This window comes from Dermacentor variabilis, chromosome 3 (genome assembly GCF_050947875.1).
Source record: "Dermacentor variabilis isolate Ectoservices chromosome 3, ASM5094787v1, whole genome shotgun sequence".
NCBI lineage: Eukaryota > Metazoa > Arthropoda > Arachnida > Ixodida > Ixodidae > Dermacentor > Dermacentor variabilis.
In genome coordinates this window covers 177,177,188-177,199,661 of record NC_134570.1, presented here as the reverse complement: position 1 = coordinate 177,199,661, position 22,474 = coordinate 177,177,188, and the positions used below count along the sequence as shown (strand labels likewise).

At 48.5% G+C, this 22,474-nt stretch overlaps 1 protein-coding gene across 1 annotated transcript in view; it reads right to left on the bottom strand.

Moving 5' to 3' along the window:
• LOC142574924 (arylsulfatase B-like) overlaps positions 1-22,474 on the bottom strand; it is a 151,943-nt gene that overhangs the window by 51,973 nt on the left and 77,496 nt on the right. The window contains exons 5-7 of the mRNA XM_075683916.1: positions 18,176-18,286; positions 16,028-16,154; positions 13,277-13,573 (exon numbers count right to left, since the gene is read on the bottom strand). Coding sequence (XP_075540031.1) covers positions 13,277-13,573; positions 16,028-16,154; positions 18,176-18,286 — 535 coding nt within the window. The remainder of the gene's footprint in view (positions 1-13,276; positions 13,574-16,027; positions 16,155-18,175; positions 18,287-22,474) is intronic.

The following is a 22,474-nucleotide window of genomic DNA, read 5'->3' as shown; positions in this document are numbered from 1 at the left end:
TGTACTGTTTGCTGTAGTCTTACTTGCTCTTAACTCGTTGGCGCAGACGATGAAGTTCGGAAACAGGATTGCTCAAGAAAGCTGGTGATGGGTGGCCCACAACGTCAAGGCATGTTCTCGGTCGCCGTACGTGTAGGAGAACAGACGGTGCAACTCCCGTAGTGGCATGTGGCGTGCAGCGATTTATGTCCAAATACTCGGTTACTGCTTACCCGCCGTGGTTGCTGAGTGGCTATGGTGTTGGGCTGCTGAGCACGAGTTCGCGGGATCGAATCCCAGCCACGGCGGCCGGATTTCGATGGGGGCGAAATGCGAAAACACCAGTGTACTTAGATTTGGGTGCACGTTAAATATCCCCAGGTGGTCAAAATTTCTGGAGTCCTCCACTACGGCGTGCCTCATAATTAGAAAGTGGTTTTGGCGCGTAAAACCCCATAAATGAATTCGGTTGCAGCTTGGCGAAGCGGGCGCTGTTCCAGCATGGCGACCCGCACAAAATTCTTGAAGCCCCGGTTAAACCGCTCGACATGTCCGTCCTTTCGTTTGGGGGTAGTGAACGGAAGAGTGCACAAGGCGGATGGAGCGATCCTTGGCGAACTCAATGAACTTCATAGATGAAAACTGGGGCCCATTTTCGCAGACCACCACGTCCGGATAGCCTTCACGGGAGAACACATGAAGCAAAACGCTTACGACGGTGCGGGTTGAAACTTCGCTGCAGATTCGGACTTCTGGTCATTAGGAAAAATAGTCGATAAGCACAATGGCGTATGTGCAGTCATGTGGTGCTCTCTACAGGGTCGACGATGTCAACAGCAAGCTTCTGCTATGGAGGCTCTGGCAGGGGTACTGGCTGATAGGGAGTAGCAGCAGTCTTGGTACTTTTTTAAGCCATCTGGCATATAGGCACCCTCCAATCGTCGGGCGGCGCCACCAGCGCGCTGCCATCTGCGCCACCAACGGAGGTGTCGCCAAACACGAAGGTTCGTTGTTGCCGCCGTGCTTGCATTGCCTAGTTTGCTTCCCGTGGGTCGCGCATCCGTGATTTCAACGCTTCTGAACGGTGCAACGCGCTAGCTTTTTCTGTGGACATCTTTCTGCTACGTTTGCAGCAACCTTCACTCTTGGATTTGCCATTATCGCTTGTCAGCATCCAGTGAGAGACCACCAACACCCGCGATGTCGCGGGTTCTGCATTGCGGCTTCAAGTCGGTTGACGGCCTCGACCAATACTTTCGGCCATCTATACTACGGAAAGGACGCCGCTTCCGAAACTTAAGAAGTCGCACAGATATTACACCCAAGTGCAAATTTTAATGTACTTGCTGAATGTAAAAAAATGTTTTTTTGTCTGCTCGAAGAAAGAACACCTAACTATTCATGTTGGCAGGGATGACTCCTTTCTGCAAGAGGCGATACTAGGCCTTGAGAAGTTTTTTTCCAGCTGGCTTCTGCCTGCTGCAGCAAAATAAAACGTGTTCATTGGGATCTGCATGTAGTGCCAGATTGCTTGCCACACGTGATGGAAGAAAACAGTTCAGATTTTGTACTCCTGCTGTGCAACATTCAATGTTAGATTTATTTATACATAGCTGACAATGGTAGAAAACCACTAGGTAGTTGAAAAACATGACCATTGTGTACCACTTCTCCCACTTCACGTGAAGGTATCATAAGCAGTTGCACTAAAAACACACAGCCTTACGCCTGGCGTACAGCCTTACGCCTGGCGTTCCTTCACGACTGTGACAGTCTTTTAGAGAGCAGTACCTCCGGCCACTTTTCTTCTTCACTGCTTTCGCAGGGGGCTGATCACACGAGTGCAATGACGCCATCGGACCTTCAACAGGCGCACAGGTTCTCTTTCGGGTGCGAAAGACAGAAGCTCTAAAAGCACACGCTGAACAACGGAGGCAATGGCAGCAAAGGGTCTCCGCGTGCGCGCGATTGCCTGGAACGCCTTCACGCTTCTTGTTTCGGCCGCCAGATGGCACGGCCTGTTCTGCAAACTGCATTGCAGGGTGCCTATACTGCATGGATAAAAAGCTCCAAATGCCTCTCCATGGCAGGCCACAAGAACAGTTCTCGTAGCCACGCTTTCGTTCGAACTATACCAGGGTGAGCTTCATGGGCAGCAGCGATTACCTGCTGTATGATAAACAAAGGGACGACGATTCGTTCGTCGCGCAGGAGCAGGTTGCCAACGATGGACCATTCTTCACGTACCACGAAGAAAGGCTCAAGTTCGCTCGAGAGCATCTTATGTGCAGGCCAAGATGTGGCGACATAGATCTTGACTTGTTCTAACATGCAGTCTTCACGAAGGGCCTGTTGAAACAGCTCTTTGGTGAGGCATGGTAACTCAACAAAGGACACAACCTCATCAAAGGAGAAATTGTCATGCGAAGACGGAACTGAAAGGCGGGAAAGGGTATCCGCCACCTGGTTTTCATACCCCTTCCGATACTCTACTGTATCTAGCGAAGCAGCCATCGCGACCAGCTTGCAATGCGCAGGGGGCGGCGCTCAGTGTCTTGAGAAGAGAACAACGAGACCAAAGCTTGGTGGTCCGTAAGCAACGCGAAATAGCGTCCCCACAAGTACGTATGGCAATGCTCAAAGGCCCAAGCACGCGCCAGCGCTTCACTCTCTCAAACTCCGTATTTCTTCTCTGCAGGTGAAAGTGTGCTTGAAGCAAAGGCAACAGTTCGCAGCGTGTGGCCATCCACCTGCTGGAGAGCAGCACGCATTCTGCAGTCGGACGCGTCAGTGGACGCTACAACCGGAAGGAACGCATCAAACATGTGCAGAACTTTGCTGGAAGAGAGTATAAACTTCACCCGGGCGAAACTAACGGCTACAGCATCATTCCATATAAATGGCTGGTTCTTCCGGAGAAGAGCTCGCATTGGTTCTACCACCTCAGCAAGCCTGGGAAGAAACTTGGCATAATACTCGATCAGTACCCAAGGAAAGAGCACAGACTAGTACTATCAGTGGGCGCAGGAGTATTCATAATGGAAGCAATTTTCTCTCGCAAAGTAGAGATGCCTTGAGGTCTGATCGTGTGTCCCAAGAAGGAAAGTTCTTGTACGCCAAACACGCACTTGTCATTCAACTTGAGCTCTGCTTCCTTAATACCCCGCAGTACAGCGGTCAGATTGGCGATGTGTTCCCGTTTACTCTTCCTGAAAACAATGACGTCGTCGATATGGAACAAAACACCAGAGCAACCTTGAAGAATTTTCGACATCATTTGTTAAAATAAAGCGGGGGCGGATGCCAACTCGAAGCACACGCATTTGAAGCGGAGGATGTCATCGTGAGGTATGAAATCGGTCAAGTGACGGCTTTCAGGATCGACCAAAACCTGGTAGTAGGCCGATGCGAGATCTAGCTTCCAAAAATGCGTTGCCTCAATGAGACTGTGAAAGAGTTCTTCGGTGTGTGTGGTAGTGGGAAGCTATCCGTCACGATAGCTTTGCTAGGCTCTCGTAAGTCAACACAAACACGAATGCCTTCATCCTTTTTTTGAACAACAACAATCGGAAACACCTATTCTGAAGCGTTAATGCGCTCTATCACGCCCAGCTGCTCTAGCCGACGAAGCTCCTCGGATACCTGAGCTGGGAGTGAAAGATGAAGGCGGTGAAGTTTTGCTACAACGGGCGGAATCAAGAGCCGTATTTCGACACGATGCACAAATCCATTGGCTAGGTCGAGGGTGGAGTCGAAAAGACATGCAAATTCATTGCGCAACTGTGCTGGAAGACGAGCAGATGAAACTGACTCCTGAACTGGAACTTGTACGTCTGTAGCACTGTTAGTTGAAGTAGTAGCTCAAGGCAGTGGAGGAACGAGCCATCAATCTGGCAGTCAAGAGGCATAATGGCGTCGGCACCCAGAAGCGATGTGCCTTGCGAGACAATATAAAACAGAATGGACGCCTCGCGTTCTTTGTATGCGACTTTCGAAAGAAAGCATCCTCGCACTGAAATAGGTTCTTTTGAATAATCTAACAGCTTCACACGGGGCGCGGACAGCAGCACCTGTCCGGCAAAATATTTATCAAAAAGATCACCCGCTAGAATGGCGACTGAAGATCCCGAGTTGAGAACGAATGTTAAATTCGTGGGACCGATTGGTACCTTCACCAGAAATCCGGCGCGGCCGGACGCGGTCACACATAGAAAGCTCACAGCTTCATTGCCAGTTTCATTGTCGGACAATGCTTCATTTTTTGGCAATTTCTGTTCGCTAAGCTGACGAACCGAAACGTCCCGTCGCTTCTTGTTGCATACCGCGCTGAAGTGACCAATGAGACCACAATGATAGCAACGTTGACCTTGGGCTGGGCTGCGCGGAGGTAGGCGAGGCGCTCCGCCGCTTTGCCGCCGCTCGCTTGCTACGATTACTCGACACTCACTATGGCGCACATTGCTGGATCCCAGCCGGCCGTTTCTACTTCTACCGGAGGGAGTTGAGGTGGAGTTGTTGCTACAGCCCCACCCGCCCCCGGTGGTATTGTTCGAGCTGCCGCCGGGCCTTCGTCGCAAAAAACTACAGTCATGGACTTCCAAGACATTTCGGAAGATTGCCACGACGACCCTGCCACTATGGAAGAGGACCTTTCGCAAGGGACGCCATCGGAATGTCCTTATTCCAATTGGTCTTTACACCTCAAGCGAAGAAGGAAGAAGAAGCTCGCCAGAGGCGAGCAAGTGTGCGTGACAGGCAGGGTGGTCTCTCCGCTATCACCCTCCTCTGCCACCGCGTTATCATCATCATCCTACGCAGCTGCAGGAGCTGGGGCATCAAAGAAGCCTTCTTTTAAGAAGAGGCGACGACTCCCCCCACTGCCACGTAGCGACTTCAAAATCATCATTCGACCCAAGAAAGGCCTTCAGGTGAAGAGTTTCAGCAACCACCAAATATCAAAAGCCGTCTCGGCCGCCTGCGGAGGGAAAGTTGACGATTCGCATTTCATCGTGCGCTTGAGACCCGGTTCCAACATAATTATTGTTAGTACCCCAGATCAGGAGGTCGCGGATATTGCGCGCAAGATCACGCGGATTGTGCTGGGCGGCAACCTTTACGAAGTCAACTCTTACGTTGCGGCACCGGATGGAGTGGCCCGGGGCGTCATTCATGGAATCGACCCGAATACCCCGCCCGAGGAGCTTATGACTCACCTAAGGGTTAGGACCCAAGGCGTGGAAATCGTGCAGGCCCACATGCTGGGAAAGACCAAGACGGCCTTGATCACGTTCAGCTCTCACCTAGTTCCACGATACGTCTACTACTACGGAGGGGAGACCGAGTGCCACCCCTACAAGCCCACAAAACAAATCTGCTATGTGTTCCAGCGCATGGGACACCGATCGGACGTTTGTCCTACCCCGAACATCAAAATCTGTCTCGCTTGCATGACGCACGACCCGACGGACGACCACGAGTGCTCGCTCAAGTGCGCCGTCTGCGGCGAAGACCACGCCACGGGGTCTCGCGAGTGCAAGCAAAAGCTAAAAAACAACAGCGCTACCACCAAAAAGCATCCTCCACCCGGAAGGAGGAAGGAAGACGACGACAATGATGGAGAAAGGCCAAGGCGAAGCCGCCTACGGTGGTTCAGCTCGGAATCCTCGCCGAGCCGCTGAAGGTCCCGGGCCCAGTCCAGGTCAGTGCCCCGGTCCCGATCCCGATCCTGGTCCCAGTCCAGGTCCAGGTCCCGATTCCGCTCAGAGTGGCCAAAACTAGGAGAGAAGCAAGGGCAGCGGCAGCCTTCTATCTCGAATCCACGTCTAAACAGAAGAACTAATCGGGCAAGAAGAACCAAGCCAACAACAACAAGGTGAGCCGGAATCAGTCTAGTACCTCCTCCGCTCAACATACCAGTGAAAATAGTAAATGCTCCCCATAATGTACGCGCATCAGCGAAGAAAATTAAAAAAAGAAACTCAAGGCTCAGGTTAACGACCTAAACCAACGCATGCAACGCTTAGAAGCGTTGCTAAGCAAAACTAGCAACAACATACAGGCAGGGTCGCAAAGCGGAACGATAGGTCACGAGCCCGCCATCTCCATTCCTCCCCCCTCAAGAACCACCACGCCCTCATCGCTCCCCGGTGCGGCCTCGGCAGCGGCAGGCCAGTCAAGTGTAGTCACCATCGAAAGTATTTATGCTACGATACAACAGATGCTTTACCAGATGGGCGAATTAAACAATAAAGTGAAGGAGAACACACTAAGCCATGAAGACCTTGAAAGAAGAATACGCAAGGTTGAGTTTGGCTCGTGCAAGCGGGTCGACGACGAGATCAGCAATCCACGCATCAAGGCGTACATGCGCATAAACAACAAGGGTGACGCCAGGGACGCCGACAACTGTGACGGCGGCGGCATGAACGTCAGCAATGGCCAACACCACACACAGCGCGCCCGAACACCTCGAGATCTAGCAGTGGAATTGTCGCTCTTTCAAAAAGAAGGCAAGTTCACTCCAACTCTTCATCCAAAATCACCTATACACCCCCCCCCCCCCCCGACGTCATCTGCCTTCAGGAGGTCGGGAACCAGCCGATCAGGCTACAGGGTTACTACGCAATTAAACATGCGGGATCACCGAAGGTCGTTGTTTTAGTTCACAAAACGGTGACGGCCGTGGGACAACATTATCAACCTCATGACATTAATCACGTGCTAGTGGAAGTCCTCCCGCAGAAGAGGGGTAGACGTAGTACTTTTATCCTGAATTTGTACAGTCTGCCGAGGGCTCAGAAAGACGACTTCCGCAACATCATTTACGACAGCGTGAGAGCCGCTGGCTGCAACCAGCTGGTAGTGGTGGGAGAAATGAACGCTAGACACGCGACTTGGGGCTACCAACAAGACACGCAACAGGGAAGGTCGCTCCTCGATGCGGTTGACCAAATGGGCCTCGAATTGATAACCAGCCTCCTCCAACCAACCCGAGTAGGCAACAGTGTAAGTCGAGACACGTTTCCGGACCTGTCATTTGTCAAAAACGTAAGGGAATACTCATGGGCGCACCTGGGCGAAAAATTGGGCAGCGATCACTATATCCTCAGCATCTCGGTATCCACGCCGAAACTCAAGAGAACAATTGGCGAAATTAGGCTTACGGACTGGGAGGCATTCAGGCAGTACCCCCGCCCGATAACGGTATAACGGGCATAGCGGAATGGATGCAGCACCTCCGGGACGCCCACATCCAAACTACTAAAACCATCCAGCGCAAGGTCGAGACGCCCGAAGTCGACCGCCGGCTTTTACACCTGTGGGAAGCCCGTAAGGGCCTCCTCAAGCGGTGGAAGCGACAGCGGTTTAACCGGAAACTACGTCTACGAATCGAGAAAATAACAGACGAAGCCAGAAATTACGCGAACGAGTTGACGCAGAAAAATTGGGTACAGTTTTGCACCTCGCTCAAGGGTACCCTGAGTACGGCGCAGACTTGGGCCATCCTACGTTGCCTGATCGAGCCCGACAAGGCGAAATCGGCAACCAGTCGGACGCTTCTAAATATCGCTCACAAGTTCCCCGGAAACGACCAGGATCTCATTGACACCCTAAAAACCAGATACCTGGGTAGCGACCCCATACAGCCCTGCCTCCTAAAATATGAAGGAGAACCAAGACCAGAACTGCACGCCCGCATCAAGGAGGAAGAGGTGTATACCGCGGCACGAGCCTCACAGCGGAACACTGCTCCCGGAGTTGACAAAATCACCAATGCCATGATTAGAAACCTGAGCCCGATGCACATCCAGGACTTGACCGAATGCCTAAACGAGGAACTCTGGAGCAAGGACCACTAACCGAACGAGTGGGAACACGCGGAAATCGTGACCATTCCCAAACCCGGCAAGAAGCCCGCGATCGACGCCCTGCGTCCCATCTCACTGACTTTGTGCCTCGGCAAGCTGTACGAGAGGGTCATCGAAACCCGCCTCCTACATTACATAGAGGACGGTGACCTCTTCCGCACACCATGCTTGGCTTCAGGCCGGGACTTTCTGTTCAAGATGCGTTCCTAATCCTAAGGAAAGAAGTTCTCAAGGGCATCCTGAAGGGGGGAGAACACCTCCCGCTCGCACTCGACCTAAAAGGGGCCTTCGATAACATCTCCCAAGAGGCCATTCTCAAGGGACTGAACGACGTCACGCGCGGGGAGCGCATCTTTAATTACGTTAAATCGTTCCTGACGAGCCGGACGGCAACCATCGGAATAGACAAGACTCGATCGGATACGATGGACGTGTCGAACAAAGGAACGCGGCAAGGGGCGATAATCTCCCGATTCTCTTCAATGTCGCGATGCTAGCGCTGACCAAAGAGCTGCGGAATATGCCCGACCTAGGTTACGCCCTGTACGCAGACGACATCACGCTCTGGGCCACCAAGGGCTCCCTAGCACGTAAAGAGGCGACCCTTCAAGAGGCCGCGACGGCCGTGGAGAGATTTGCGGCAGCGAGCGGGATGCGTTGTGTGCCCGAAAAGTCCGAGGTGATCCGGGTGCACGGAGGAGGAATCTACAAGTCCTCCGGCCCTATCGACCTCTATCTTGAGGGCCAGAAGATAACGGAAGGCAATAAGACTAGGATTCTGGGTTTTTGGATCCAGAGCAACCTCAAGCCTCCCACACCATCCAAACCCTAAGGTCTGCCACCAACCAGATCTCGCGGATCATAAAACGAATTAGAAGAAGCCGCAAGGGCATGCGAGAAGAGGACACGATTCGCCTCGTCCAGGCTCTGGTGATCAGCAGAATAACGTATAGCATGCCATATCACTATCACTCGCTAAACAAACGCGACCAAGAACAAGTCGATGCCATCATCAGAGGCGCGTACAAAACGGCCCTGTGTCTCCCTGTCACCACCCCAAACGAGAAGTTAGCGGCCCTCGGCATCCACAACACTTTCGCTGAGCTGTTGGACGTGGTCATGGCTTCGCAAAAGGCCAGACTACAGAACACGGTCGCGGGCAGAGCCATCCTCCACCGGACCGGAACGGCAACGGAGCTCCGTGCCCTCGACGGGCAACGATCCCTCCGGCCTGAGGTCAGAGGAAAGATCAAGGCGAACCCGATACCGAAGCACATGAGTCATGAACTCCATGAAGGACGACGCAAGGCTCGCGTCGACACAGCGCCGACAATTCAAGGGTGACCCGTACGTAACGTACGTGGACGTGGCGGCGTACCCTGTAGGGGGCCTCTTCGCGGTAGCCGCCGTCAACGGGAGAGACAACTCCTTGACCTTCGCGGCATCCGTAAGGGCAGAGACCCCAGCTACGGCTGAGACTATAGCCGCGGCGCTGGTAATAAAGCAAGCAGACAGGGTAGGCAGGGAAGTCCATGTCGCTACCGACTCGCAACAGGCATGCCGTAACTTTACGAACGGACGAACACCGCTGCTGGCGGCTCAGATTCTAGGCCCGAGGCTGCAAGAATACCATCAAAACACGTGGACGCCGGGCCACGCGGGTCTGGAGGGGAACGAAAGGGTGAACGCCCTAGCTCGAGTGCTAATCAACCGAGCGGGGCAAGACCAATCGTCTCATCAATCCGCACCCTTTACCTTCATGCCCCTGCCATCCAATTACTGCGACCGACTCGAGATCCAGCGACTCAACCGCAACATTTATCCTCCGCCTCACAAAAAGCTCAGCACTGAAGATGCCGTAGCTCTCGGACTTATTCAGACCAACACATTTCCAAAGCTACAAAGATACAGTAAAATGTTCCCACATACATATCGCGGCATATGCCCCTGGTGCGGCGACACACGCCCTACTCTTTCACATCTCGTGGGGGTGTGAGGGCAAACCTCAACACTTAAAGACTCCTAGCACGTCATTTGAGCGGTGCGAGGTACAGCTGACCGGCGATACCTTGGCGGGACAAGAAGCTCTCGTCCAACAAGTACGTCGAGCAGCCATGGCCAGTGGAGTCCTGGAATGAGGACACCACCCACTCGACCTCAAGAGCAACCACCTCGATGGTCCGAATAAATATTTTTTTTCTCTCTCTCTCGAGTCGAAATGCACGTTTTGTTGAACTTTCATCTACAGCCATCGCACCTACTCTTGCTCTCACTAGCGCTGCGCAATGACGCTCCTCATCAAAAGGGTCAGGTTATGTTTGATACAAGCAGATTTTCGGCATACACACCTGACTTTTCGCAATCAAGCGCTGTCAGAGTTTGGAGAGTCCTCTTAAGCCCTTCCTCTTTCTTTTTGGCTTCAAGCAATTAAATGCTGGATATTTCTATCGCTTTAATTTTTATCTGTTGCTTGAAAAATTCCCACTGCTCCGCTATTTAGTTCGCACTAATTTCATCGATATTCTTCATTTTGCGCATCACTGCTAGGTTGAAACTTTCATGCCTTAATAAACTTCAATTCAGTCTCCGTTTTCCCATAAAAACTTGTTGATTTTTTTTCTTCTGTCCTATTTGACGTTCTATAATACAGTGATCAGTAAACGAACTCGGCGAAACGCCATAACTGCTACGCTTTGTGATCGTATCCACTTAGAAGTACAGTCGGTGCAAGTGGGCATGACTGCTGCCCTGAAATTGTGTGTACTTCTTAGCTCGGAAGCCCTCCAGACACTCTGCAATATCTTCTGGCTCATACTCAGCAATCATTTGTGAGAGCACATTACTGCTTTTGTCTTTAACCATTCTACCACTTAATCTATCACTTGAATTCGAAGCGCAAATAAAATCCCCAAACAAAACAAGCTACTTGTCAATGCACATAGACAGACTTAGGTTCGAAAGAAATTTACGCGTTCCTGTGCCACACTTGGAACATAAACACACATAACACGCCATGCAATATCAATAAAGTGTATTAATGTTGATTAGGATAGATTATTTTTGATAAAGGTGGATGAACGTGGACTAGGGTGGATCAAGGTGCATCAGGTTGATAGGGTGGATTACATTTGATTAAGGTGTCTTAAGAGGATTAGGGTGGATTAAGGCGGAATAAACTGAATTAGGGTGGATTAAGTAGGATTACAGTAGGCTTTACAAGTTTTTCGGCTTCGCGTCTCTTAGGCACTAGCTTAGGGCACCTGGGTGCCTTTTTACAGCTCCGCTGGTAGCGCGCATTCGCAGAATGGAATGGCTGCAAATCTTCCTTATTAAAGTTTTGTGAATATGCGCAACACTGCTGAAAAGAACAGTCAAAACACTAACTCCAAATCAGGCGCATGCACAGTGGGAGACGTCTAGGTGGCGTTGTCACGATAGAGATGGCATTTTATAATGCTTACTGGGGGAATAATAATGGTTACAGTTTAACGGACTTAAAAATACCATTACTCGCGCAAAGCTCGAAATATACGGAGAGTATATTCGTACGAAAAAAATAGCGAAATTATAATTGCAAGAACATTAATTAGTATGGCAATTACTTACCTAGTAATCCATTTTCTGTCTATTCACAACTGAACGCTCCCTCCAGAATATCAAAAAGGATATTGTGGACTGCATTGCGTTTACAGCACTTAATTAGATTTTTCAGGCATCATATTCCGAGCATAAGAAATTATATGTGTGGCTTTGTGGGATTCATATCAATCAACACTTAAGGATTTTCTAACTTGTGCCGCAGTATGGTATGGTATGAAGAACTTTATTTAAGTCCGAAGGGATCAGTCTGGGACTGGTAGTGACAGGTGCCCAAGTTGGATAAAGAAATATAATGGAAATCGAAGGATTGGTTCAGGGCAATCCACTATGGCATATACAGCTCCGTGTGCTTTAACATACATGTGATCCACCATTATTTTGTCTGACGCAGGAATTTACTATCACTATTTTGATGCGAAGGCGTCCAATGCCTCTTAAGGCAAGAAAGCCGGCGTCTGTAACAGCCCAAATTCCCATTCGTTGGGACGCCACGCCACGAGACTGCCTCGACAGAGTTCCCATTGGCTGCGACACCACGGCACGAGCGCGCCTCGACGGAGCCGATTAAGGAAACAGAAAACCAGCGCGCCAGGTGTTGCGTAAGCGAAGAGGCCGTCGCCATGAGGCTACCTGGCTCTCGCTCTCGGAAGCCTGTGTTATCGGCGTGTTCCTAGACTGGGCAAGCTCCCGCTTCCCTTCTGCCTGCCTTCCGTAAGGTTAAATCAATATGCGCCAAGCGTCTGAACGCACTCGCTTTGCCGCGAGTAGTTCATTACTCGAACAACCGCTTAGCGGCGTTTGATTGGTCATTCGTGCTTGCGCCTTCAGAACTCATAAGAAGTGGTTAGGACTCCTCGGATCTTTTTCATAGCGCAACTCTTAGGCGCTCGTTCCTTCGTTGAGCGTAGGCTGGCTTCGGCGTCGTACCTCGGCGTACCCGAGCGAACGAACACTGCGAAAGATGAAAGCGAGTGCCGAGCCCAGCGGCAGATGAAAGAAGAGAGCGCGAGGAGGAAAGTGAAGTAGAAGGCTGCAGTGAAAAAATGAGGCTGAAAGCGATGCAGGAGCGGAGGGAAAACGGTCTGCGCATGTGCCGAGTTGCCGGCGGCGAAGGCATCTGCCGCCGCGTGGGCGACCTCATCCGCGCTTCCGAGGGTGGAGGGGTGGCGTGAGGTGGGCAGGGCTAAGCTCGTTTACGTCATCACCTGCTGTGGCCAGTCTCCGATACCAGCGTGTGGAACCGGGATCAAGGGGCGACGACGAGCGGCTACGAGTAAGGCTCTATGTGACGGTCCCTTGAGTGTTGTCACCGCTGACACTGGTGGTACGATTTTCCCGCGACGAAGCACCGCTCTGGTCGTTGGTGGAATGAAAGTGTCAGAAGCGTAGTGGCCCGCTAGACAGTCTCTGGGGCGACGATGGCGGCGATATGACTCCAGAGGCTCATGCGTCGTATGTATAGAAACAATTCGCGCTACTCACAGCGTCCTCACCCTGATATAAACCGTATACCTATATAATCATGACACAAAATATTGACACGCAGAACCACACACGAGTACAGCGGCGCTCAAATTTCCCTATAAAAGCTCGTTCGCTGCTGCACATATTCGGCGCACATGTAGTTCCACGGACATCCAGATATATATGCGCCAAGATATTGGCCTAGCAGGCGCCAGCAGCCCCGCCAAACCTGGGAGGATATGCAAATTTGGATATTCATACGTTTTATGTAAGCTTCATTGCCTCACACATATGATAGCAGAATAGGTGATAGCTTCAAAAAATAAAATTTGTAATGTAGATAGCAAATGTTGTTAAGCACATACCAGCTGCTGAGTAAAGCGTGGGAAGCCAGTCAGTGATATGCATCAGCTGGTGTGATACCCGGCGGTGTGGCAAGAGCCGACGAGTCCACATGAAAGCCGCAGACCGTACGCCGCCTTCCCAAAGCGTGGTTTTCGCCCCGCGCAGAGGCCAGTTGCTGCCTAGGTTGACCATGGCGCTATCAAAGACAGCTGCACCATTGTCGCTACTGAACACAATGATGGTGTCATCCAGCATGAGTGCCGCTTCCAGCGCTTCGAGCACAGCGCCAACAGACTGGTCCAGGGCATCCACCATTCCTGCATGAAATGCCTGCTCTGTTTTAAACGGCTCGATGTGGAAGAGATGCCAGTGTGGCTATGTGTGGCGGCACTTAATAAACTGCTCTGGTTGGAACGACATTCACAAAGGTAAGAAATGCTGTTGTCACCACAAGGATAGCTGTTTGGGCCAGCTTGCACATCGCTAAGCACTTCAAAGATTCCACCACGAGGCGAATAAATCACACGATGCCAGCAATCTTTTTGTCGGAGAAAACCACTTTGGTCTCTCTCACTGCTCTCAGTAGGTCAGGGAACTAAACGAATCCTTTTCTCTGATGGAAAAAAAGTTTGCTGAATCCAGTGCAATTAGTAAGGCTAAGAGAGGAACCTTCCACTAAGTAACATGAAACGTGCAAATGCAAGGCTGACTACGCAGTAACTTGTCCTATTCTTGCGAGCGAAATCCGCTTCAACATACCACTGGCATGGCGCGCCCGAAAGTTATGCAGACGACCCGATGCCACGCTTCTAGGCGCGAGTGATTAAGTTACTTACGATGTCAGAAATTTAGAAATGCCTTGCTTAGAAATTTTCCTTCTAAACATTCCCTTACATAATCCTTTTGAATTTTGATGGACCATCTTGCTACTAAATGGGTATTTTGCTAGATACTTTGCCTAGCATGAAGTTCGTTTCTCGGCTTAACTGCAGCTTAAGCTTCCATTGCAGGCGAGACAGTGTTCGCAATGGCGAAGCGTACGTTTTTTTCATCGTTAGGCTGACCCGTGTAAATGAAGCGCAAGGAATGTTAGGTTTGCTGCTTTGCAGTGCCAGGGCCGTCGGTGACGGGAGGAGCACGTGGCACGAAGGCACCCTCCGCGTAGGAGCTGCCCAGCCGTGAACAAGAGCTGTATTATAAACAGCAAATGTGTATTTTACAAAAAATGAATTTACAGTAACAACGGATCGTTATTTTATTTTTTGCACCGTTAAAGCCGCATCAACGTATACGATTCATAATATGCACGCTTAAGCAGCATATACCTAAGATGCGCACATACGTCGCCGCACCGGCACCGTCACAGCCGCAGCGCAAGGAGGGCTCACGCATGCGCAAATGTCTCTCACAGGATCGTGTATCCGTGTATGTTATAACTGTATTTTTGGTGACAGGTAGCACCGCACATAAAATGGGTGTTGAATAATTTCGCTTTCTTTGGGACCTAACCAGGATTTCCTGTGTCTTTCATGTCTGTCATGTGTTCATGTGGTCGGATCCCGAAGATTATGCAGTTTAACACACCAGGAAAAAATGCACGGTGGTACGGTACAGCATAGTGGCATGGTAGTAAGTGGAACGTTGTCAAATGCATCCCTTGGAATAGCTAGTGTTTTGAGAGGCTCTCATCGAGATCTGGTCTGTATGTTGCCTCTGGTCACATACACTGCACATGGTTTTGAAGTCGTTCTCGCGGACGTACAGCTCGATGTACCGTCGGAGTGCCAACCATTACTCACAGTGTGACACCCTACCAAAAAAACCACCGCCCATAGCAGGTTAAACGTATTGTTGGATAGAATCCAGAGGAGGTTCTTCGTAAAATTCAACAAAAGGAAGCGAAGCATCGACAGCTGTCGTTACTACGGAAAATCTACTTCGTTCTGGCATTCGGATGACACATTCCACAGCGGGAAATTGAATTGCGACGACTAGACGCGGGGTTGATCACTAGGACGCCCTTACCCTTATTAGCTCTTAACACCACGCAGCGAGGTGAGGGTGAAGCGGAACCGCGCGTTGGAGAAGGGGAGCGTGAAAGGGGATGATGGTGACAAAATGAATTTACATGAGGAAGTAGCGATGCATGCTAATACGGCTATTTGCGGCGTGTGTTTTTCAAAGTGCGATAATCGTTTTACCGTATTCTGACACATCGCCAAGTTTGGGCATTCATGGTTTTTATTATACAACATCTAATGGCGCCAAACATTTTCGAGCCATCGTAGTTGTGACATATGCAGGGGATGTGTGTGGCACAGGGTGATAGGCTAAGGATTCTTTTGAGAAGAAGTGACAGCGTCTTTGTGGCCGTTATAATGTACAGGCGCGGCCACTACTGGTGGGAACAAAGAGCCCGTTGTGTAGCTTCGGGCAATGCCCGACCAGCGGCGCCTCATGAAGTCTTGTGGAGCTGGCGCAATCAAATCGATTGGCGAAAATTCCGGCGAGTCATCTGCTAATACTTAACGACGCACCGTTGTTGTCGCTCCGCGGAACGCTGTCAGAGGCTCCAGTGTTGCTGTTAGCAGCGGCCGTGCCTGTACGTTTGGGGTTTCGACAGCAAGTCAGCTATCGCAACAAAGCTGCGTCGTTCATTGGGCACATTTCGTCCCAACGCGTGGAGCATGGCTCATGTGTTAATAATTTTTTCCCCACAACGGCGTCAAGGCAGGCTTCAGGTTTAGCAAGTTATACAAGTAAATATTTACCGGCATAGATTGTCCGGTAGTGATCTCCGATGTACGAAAATTTGGCCACATTCTTGGCAGGGGCTTGAAGCGGTTCTGGTCCTCCTTTCGTGTGCGGTGCTTGATGCGCCAGATAGAGGAATAGAGGCTGCGTACGCGGACAAACGTTTAGTTGTTCACTGCGTGCATAACACTGCCGACGTTGCTCCATGGGATTCAGCACAAGCAAATTTTCAACTAGTCATTAGGGAAATGAATGAGCAAAGTAGAAATGTTTTCAGCTCTCTATTGCTCATAATTAGTCCTTTGTAACACCTCGAATAGGCATTTGGCCAGTCATGTTTCTCTGAACCTATGGTTGTCTGCCCCTTTAAAAGGTCTTGTGCGGCAGTTATTTGTAAATCTTATGCAATAATAAAAAGACAAGGCGTTTAGCGGCACTGAAGCATTCTTCTCTATTTTGCCCCTGCGCCCATCTCAGAAATGAGCTTCATTGGACAACGGAATGATTCAGATGCTTGCAGTGGTGAGTGTACGCAGCTTTGCGCCCAACCGAAGATGCTGATGACAACTTCAGAGACAGGTATCTGCAGAAGGAATATGGCTCACCCACCTGCGCTTTGTTTCTGGTCTTTATAATGGACTTTGCGCGTTCCGTGAAAAGTGTTGTCACATAAGTACCGTTTGCAGATCTCATAGGCGTCGTGTTTTTCCAAAAGTCCAGTCCATTGGAGCCACTCTGCACGGAATGTATGACCATTTTGTAACGGTCGCATCAGAAATGTAATACAGTTCTGAACAAAATAAGCGGTTTCGTTAACGGTAATTGTATGGCAAGAAACTTGCGCTGGAAAAATATCAGTATCTTGAAGTGTAAGAAGCGAGGATTCCTTATGTATGCTTGGTTTCCAACATTTATTTATTCAGTTGACGGCCACGGGACATTGACATACATATGTCGTAAGCGAAGCAGAAGTGCGCATTCGTTATCGTGGCACTGCCTCATATGGCCAGTGCAAGTTAACAGGACGAAATTCGTGAGGGCGTTTGGAATATGTATAAGCGCGTATTGGGGAGGCCTCTGATAAACAAACAGGCAAAACAAGCAAAAAATTCCATGTCTCGGCAAACCTCGAACACAATCAAGCACATAAATGTCAGACAGAGAAACAAACGCCGAATAAGTCTCAGTGCGCGCTTCTTGCAACTAATTTGTTGCATCAAATGGAAGCTTTAAAGCGATGCTTTATCTGACGTCTGGATTGCCCGTCTTGAATACGTGGCACAACAAGAACGCTAGGAATATCAGTACACAGCTGGCTTTCTACACGTTTTCGTCACTGCTGCTGCACACCTTTGTTTCCCGAATGTGCTGTACTCGCACATCACAAAGACAACGTGGTTGTGAGAATTAACATTACGAGCGCCCTATACGCTCTTCCAAAACGCTCGGCTACCGTGTTAATGGTGCTCAGACTAGTGGAATGTACCTTCATAGTAACCGGCACTTTCCAATGTTACGTTAGTTGACCTATGACTTATTCCCTCCTTGCAGAGTGAGGCGATGGAGTGGTCTTTATGCCATGGAAAGGGATGGTCGGGTGCCTAACATATCGTTATTTTATTCAATACGTCAACGTGTCGTAGGGAACTTTGTTTCTTGTGTGTTTGTTTACGTGTCTATGTTTCATCCGCAACAAATATTTTTGAACCATTAGTACCCCCGAACTCAACAGTCGCGACGGTGGTTTACTCGGTGGCTTAGTGATTAATTGCTGACATGCGGTTTATAGCAGGAGCTGTGAATTTTACGAATACAATCTTTTCTTACACTTTTTAAACTTTGTCTACGGTTAATATTATCTATTTATGGAATTTTACTCACGATAAAAATTTCGCAGTGTCGACATTCAACGTTCCAATATAGGTTATAGTCGTTTGCCTAATCCATTACTCATTTGCGCCGTAAAATTTTGATCGCAATCACTTTATCATTTGCTATATGCAGATTTAGTGGACACTACTTGGGGTGGAAACATGCTAGCAGTTACTGCAAATTTAGTAATGTTGGCCTTACGTCACGCATCGCATCTAATTTCCCTCCTCCTATGATATACCAATACACTGCTACAGGAATGTGAACAGTATTCGCAGACCCGAGTTACTCACATAGTTCATAAAGTGGCTGTAGTAGTCAATCGGGCCGGTGTAAAAGCCGAGAAAACTGTCGAAGCCTCGGTAGGTAGGCGTGTATTTCAAGCTGGAGTATCCAATGTGCCACTGAAATAGAAAATCGTTGTGCTGTACACACATATTTTTTCGCGCAATACATTCTCAGCTTCTTTAAAGGAGGATGCACAATTAGCAATAATTGGAAAAGTGACAGAACAAGATACATTCCTTCATCAGAAGTTACGACTAAGTGAAGTTTAAATATGAAGGCATGGTGCAAAACAGCGCGTTGCTGGATTTCTTATCGCCTGTGAAGAAACAGTCCTTTTGATGACGGAGCAGAATTCCATGATGCGACACAAAGGTGTACTTTCATGATAGCAAATACCAAGTATTTCCTGATATTGGCAAGGTCCTATGGGCACAATGCATCTAGGTGACGTTAGATATCGGGTTTGTTTGTTGGTCTTCTTTGACTTTCTAACAATCTTCTAGCTTCATCGTCATAGCCGAAGGCTGTCAGGTTACATCGTCATTCCTGGTTAGTTCACGTAGATCGTGACGCAATCTCCCAAAATAATTACTTTGAAATGGCACTGGAGAGCACGAAAAACAAGCAGCGAAACGTCAAGACACTTTATCATCAAGACAAGGCGTCGTATTCCTGCTTGTCATTGGCGTTCATCAGCGTCGTCTGTTATCCATTCACAATCATTTAGCCTAAGAATACGTTGTCAAGGTTGCGCAGCAAGAGTGCTTGAAAATAAACTTTAACTGAACCTGTCCCCGAACACTTAGCGAACAATTAAATTAAGGGTTAAAGCGGATCTTATACTGTGACACCGTCACCAGGAGAAAGAGTAAGACGACTGCATTATGCACAGGACTGACAACCATGAACAAGTTCCCTTCCTGAAGACCTTTCAGCGTCACTGTAATGGCCATGGAGCTCTACAGTGTCTTCCAAATTAAACTAACAATAATGTTATTATAAACCCTACGTGCTTGCTACTCGCAGTCCACTTGCATGTGCACTTTACAAACTTGCATGAACACAGCTTTCGAGACAGATTACTCCCCAAACCAATAGTTAACAAAAGATTCCTCATTTTGTTGCAGTCGCCATTGTGGCATATGTTTATATTAGAAAGTGTAACGCAATCATATTTGAAGATCATCTCACTTTGTTTGCTGAGCCACTATTTTGTAGCAATGCTTTACGCTCGATTCTATGCCACCGTCATCATCCGCTGCTCATGGTCGGCTGATCTCGTTCACACCACAGGCGCAACGTCGCTATGACCAACCATCAAGCGTGAAAAACACGTAAAGGCATTGCAATCAGAAAATACACCGCTAGAATATATCCGTCTTGGGGTGCTATGCAGGAAGTACCGAGTTGCTGGCTCAACTGAATCTGCTTGACGGCAGTAATAAAGAAACTCGGTGCAAGCTGCTTGCCACAACTTTTTTCCTCGCCTCCCGGCCATGTTTCCTCTTTCAGACATTATCTGTCTATCCATTCTCGAAAGTGAAAAGTGCGAACGAGGCGCATTATCATCCTAACCTTTTCCTTCCTTTCGGATATGGCAAAAGATAATTTTTTTTATCTTGGAGAGGTAAGGAACTGGGTCCAATGATCTACAAATGAAAGGAGGTACCGAGAGCTTGACTGCGTGGTTCCTTATTTTTGCAGTTATGTCCAAGTACTGACAACGCAAGGCTGAGTCTAGATAATCAAATGAAACTGGAGGCTGCGCAGTGTTGAATTTTATGTACTGATACGACCAGCTCATTCATCTTAAGACATCGCCAGAGCTGGGGGTGATGCCGAACTTTCTCAAATTTGGCCCATCCTAGCTGTATAGCACCCTTCAGGACTTCTTTTAGAGATCTTCATTACGAAATTCGAAATACAATCGGCTAATAGGACATGGATATAGACGCGTCATCTATCCCCTATTATCAATTAGCTTACTACCTGTAGGCTAATATTTGCAAGCTGGGCTTTGCTGTTAGCAGCTGAGCTATTTCTGTCGGCTGACGAAAATAAGTAACGATTGTACTTTTACAGTGAAGATGCAAATGTGCTATTATTGTTATTATTATTATTATTAACCAATAAATCAATCAAAATGCATTACTTCATGTCGATGGGTATGCTGGAATCATTTGTGAACAGCACATGGACTCGCCTGCAGGAGGCATTGCAATATTGGCAAAGGAAAAAAATGTATCCGCAAACCATTTCCCTTTGACTCGCAAGAGGACAATGCCACTGGCTGTGGGGATGTATGTGCCGTATAAACAAAATAGCGAATTGTGATATCCATAGCGTAGACATCTCCAAACACAACGAAGTGTGATATCGAGAAGCTCATGGCCATGCACTTTGCATGGCTTAGTGGTGATGACACTACCCCTGTGATCATCGTTTGACACTTCAATGGGGACATCTTAAAGCCAGGCAAGAAATGGTTCACTCATTTTGTGCTAAAAGTGTTTGGCTTTAAGTGCCACACCAACCCAAGCCACTCAACTACTCAGCAACGATTGTGCATGGATTTTCCCTCACCCTGTGTGATTTGCTACAGATTTGCTGGCAATTCGCCTACAGTGAGTGTAATAGATCCTCAACTGTTTTTTTCTCGTTTTTCTCAGGTCGAGGTTCCCTGATGGCTTGACGTTCGGTCTACATATACGGCCCTAAATGCGAAATTATGAGACTGAGTGTCAGATTGCAAAGATCTCGGAGCAGAAGTACTCCAAAGGAATGAAACAGAGTGAATTTCTTGGCAAATACGATTGTCTTGATGTTTAAAATATTAAAACGTAACCGTATATCATAAGTGAAAGCAGAAATGTATTTTAAACAATCTCTTATTAGGGTGTTTCATGACTCTAGTTGTGCACGAAATTTGTGTTCGCCAAAGTCCATGAGTGACCTGTGCAATCAAATTTTGTGTAGCTAGAATTTCGTTTTTCATAGACTTTTTTAAATTCACAATGCGGTTAGAAGTCACACAAAAATCAATAACAAAGTAAGGCAAGTCACCCGTAACAAACAGCATCTAATGTTCTGCAGCAGAATCCGCCTGTTACGTGTCTTTTTCGGTCTGCACAAGCGGTATCTGTTGGCTACACCTCTATGTATTACTGGCCGAACGTTAATACTTTCCTAAACTTTTTTATATTGCTTTCTTTGTTCACGGACAAGCCCTATGAATCAGCTTCCATATTTAGATGCCTTTACACTCCCCCACCTCGGAGCAGCGAAACAGCACATATTGGAAGAAACACTCACCAAGAAAACTTATAAATCTCATTGTTACACAGCTGTAATATATTGCAATACACTAAAGACTTTAGCAGTCGAGGGCCTCTACACTAAAATACTCGGGACGTCCAAAATTATTCGTCATACAGGTAACTTTGTTGTAAAGGTCGCGCACCGTACCGCACGCAATAGAGCAGGCTGAGATCATTCGACAATTGAAAAATTTTATTTGGCAGCAATTAAAAAGAAATTTAGTGAGATAAGTCGCTTTCGTGTGCACACTTTCCTGATATATTGTGCACCAGACACCAGCCTTATTGCAGAGATTTTTATAGCATGCTTAGCAACGACAGGCACGAGTAATGCGAACTGAAGCTGAAGATCATTTAAAGGGGCTATTGCCTCCGCTGCTGCCAAAAGTCTTGGTTGGTTTTCGTGATCTTCATCCCTGTTGCTTTGTTGGCATTCAAGTCTTCGCATCCTTAGATGGCTTTGAAAATGTCTTCTGAATTCAGTTACGATTTCTTCATCACGTCTTCGTCAACTGCGTTCTATTGGTCAGCAAACGCACCTCAGATGCGTTACAAGTAGTGTACAAGCTAAGCAATTTGCGGAACACTGCAGCAGGACTGCTACTGAGATCAGTGCGTACATTACTTCCTTCGCTAGCGCTGCCGTAAGCGCTAGCGCAGAGCTCACTTGGTGATGTCCGTGGAAGGCTATTGCGGCACCGATAGCTAGCGTTCGCTGTAGAGCAACAAATCAGCCATCGGAGACATCCAAATTCATCCCGTATTTAGGGAAACTGGTTGTAGTGTTCTTTGTTGTAGAGGCGTTCACAATTCATGTGGAATATTGCAATTCGGCGGGAACATAACCAAGCCTCCGTTATACTGGTAATATTGTTGTAAATATGTTCCTTGCAGAGGTGTTAGGCTGCAACTGGTAACTGGCGACCTGGCAAAGTGAACAAGCAGCCGAGACTTTATCCGCAGACAGGACAGAAGCAAAGATGGAGT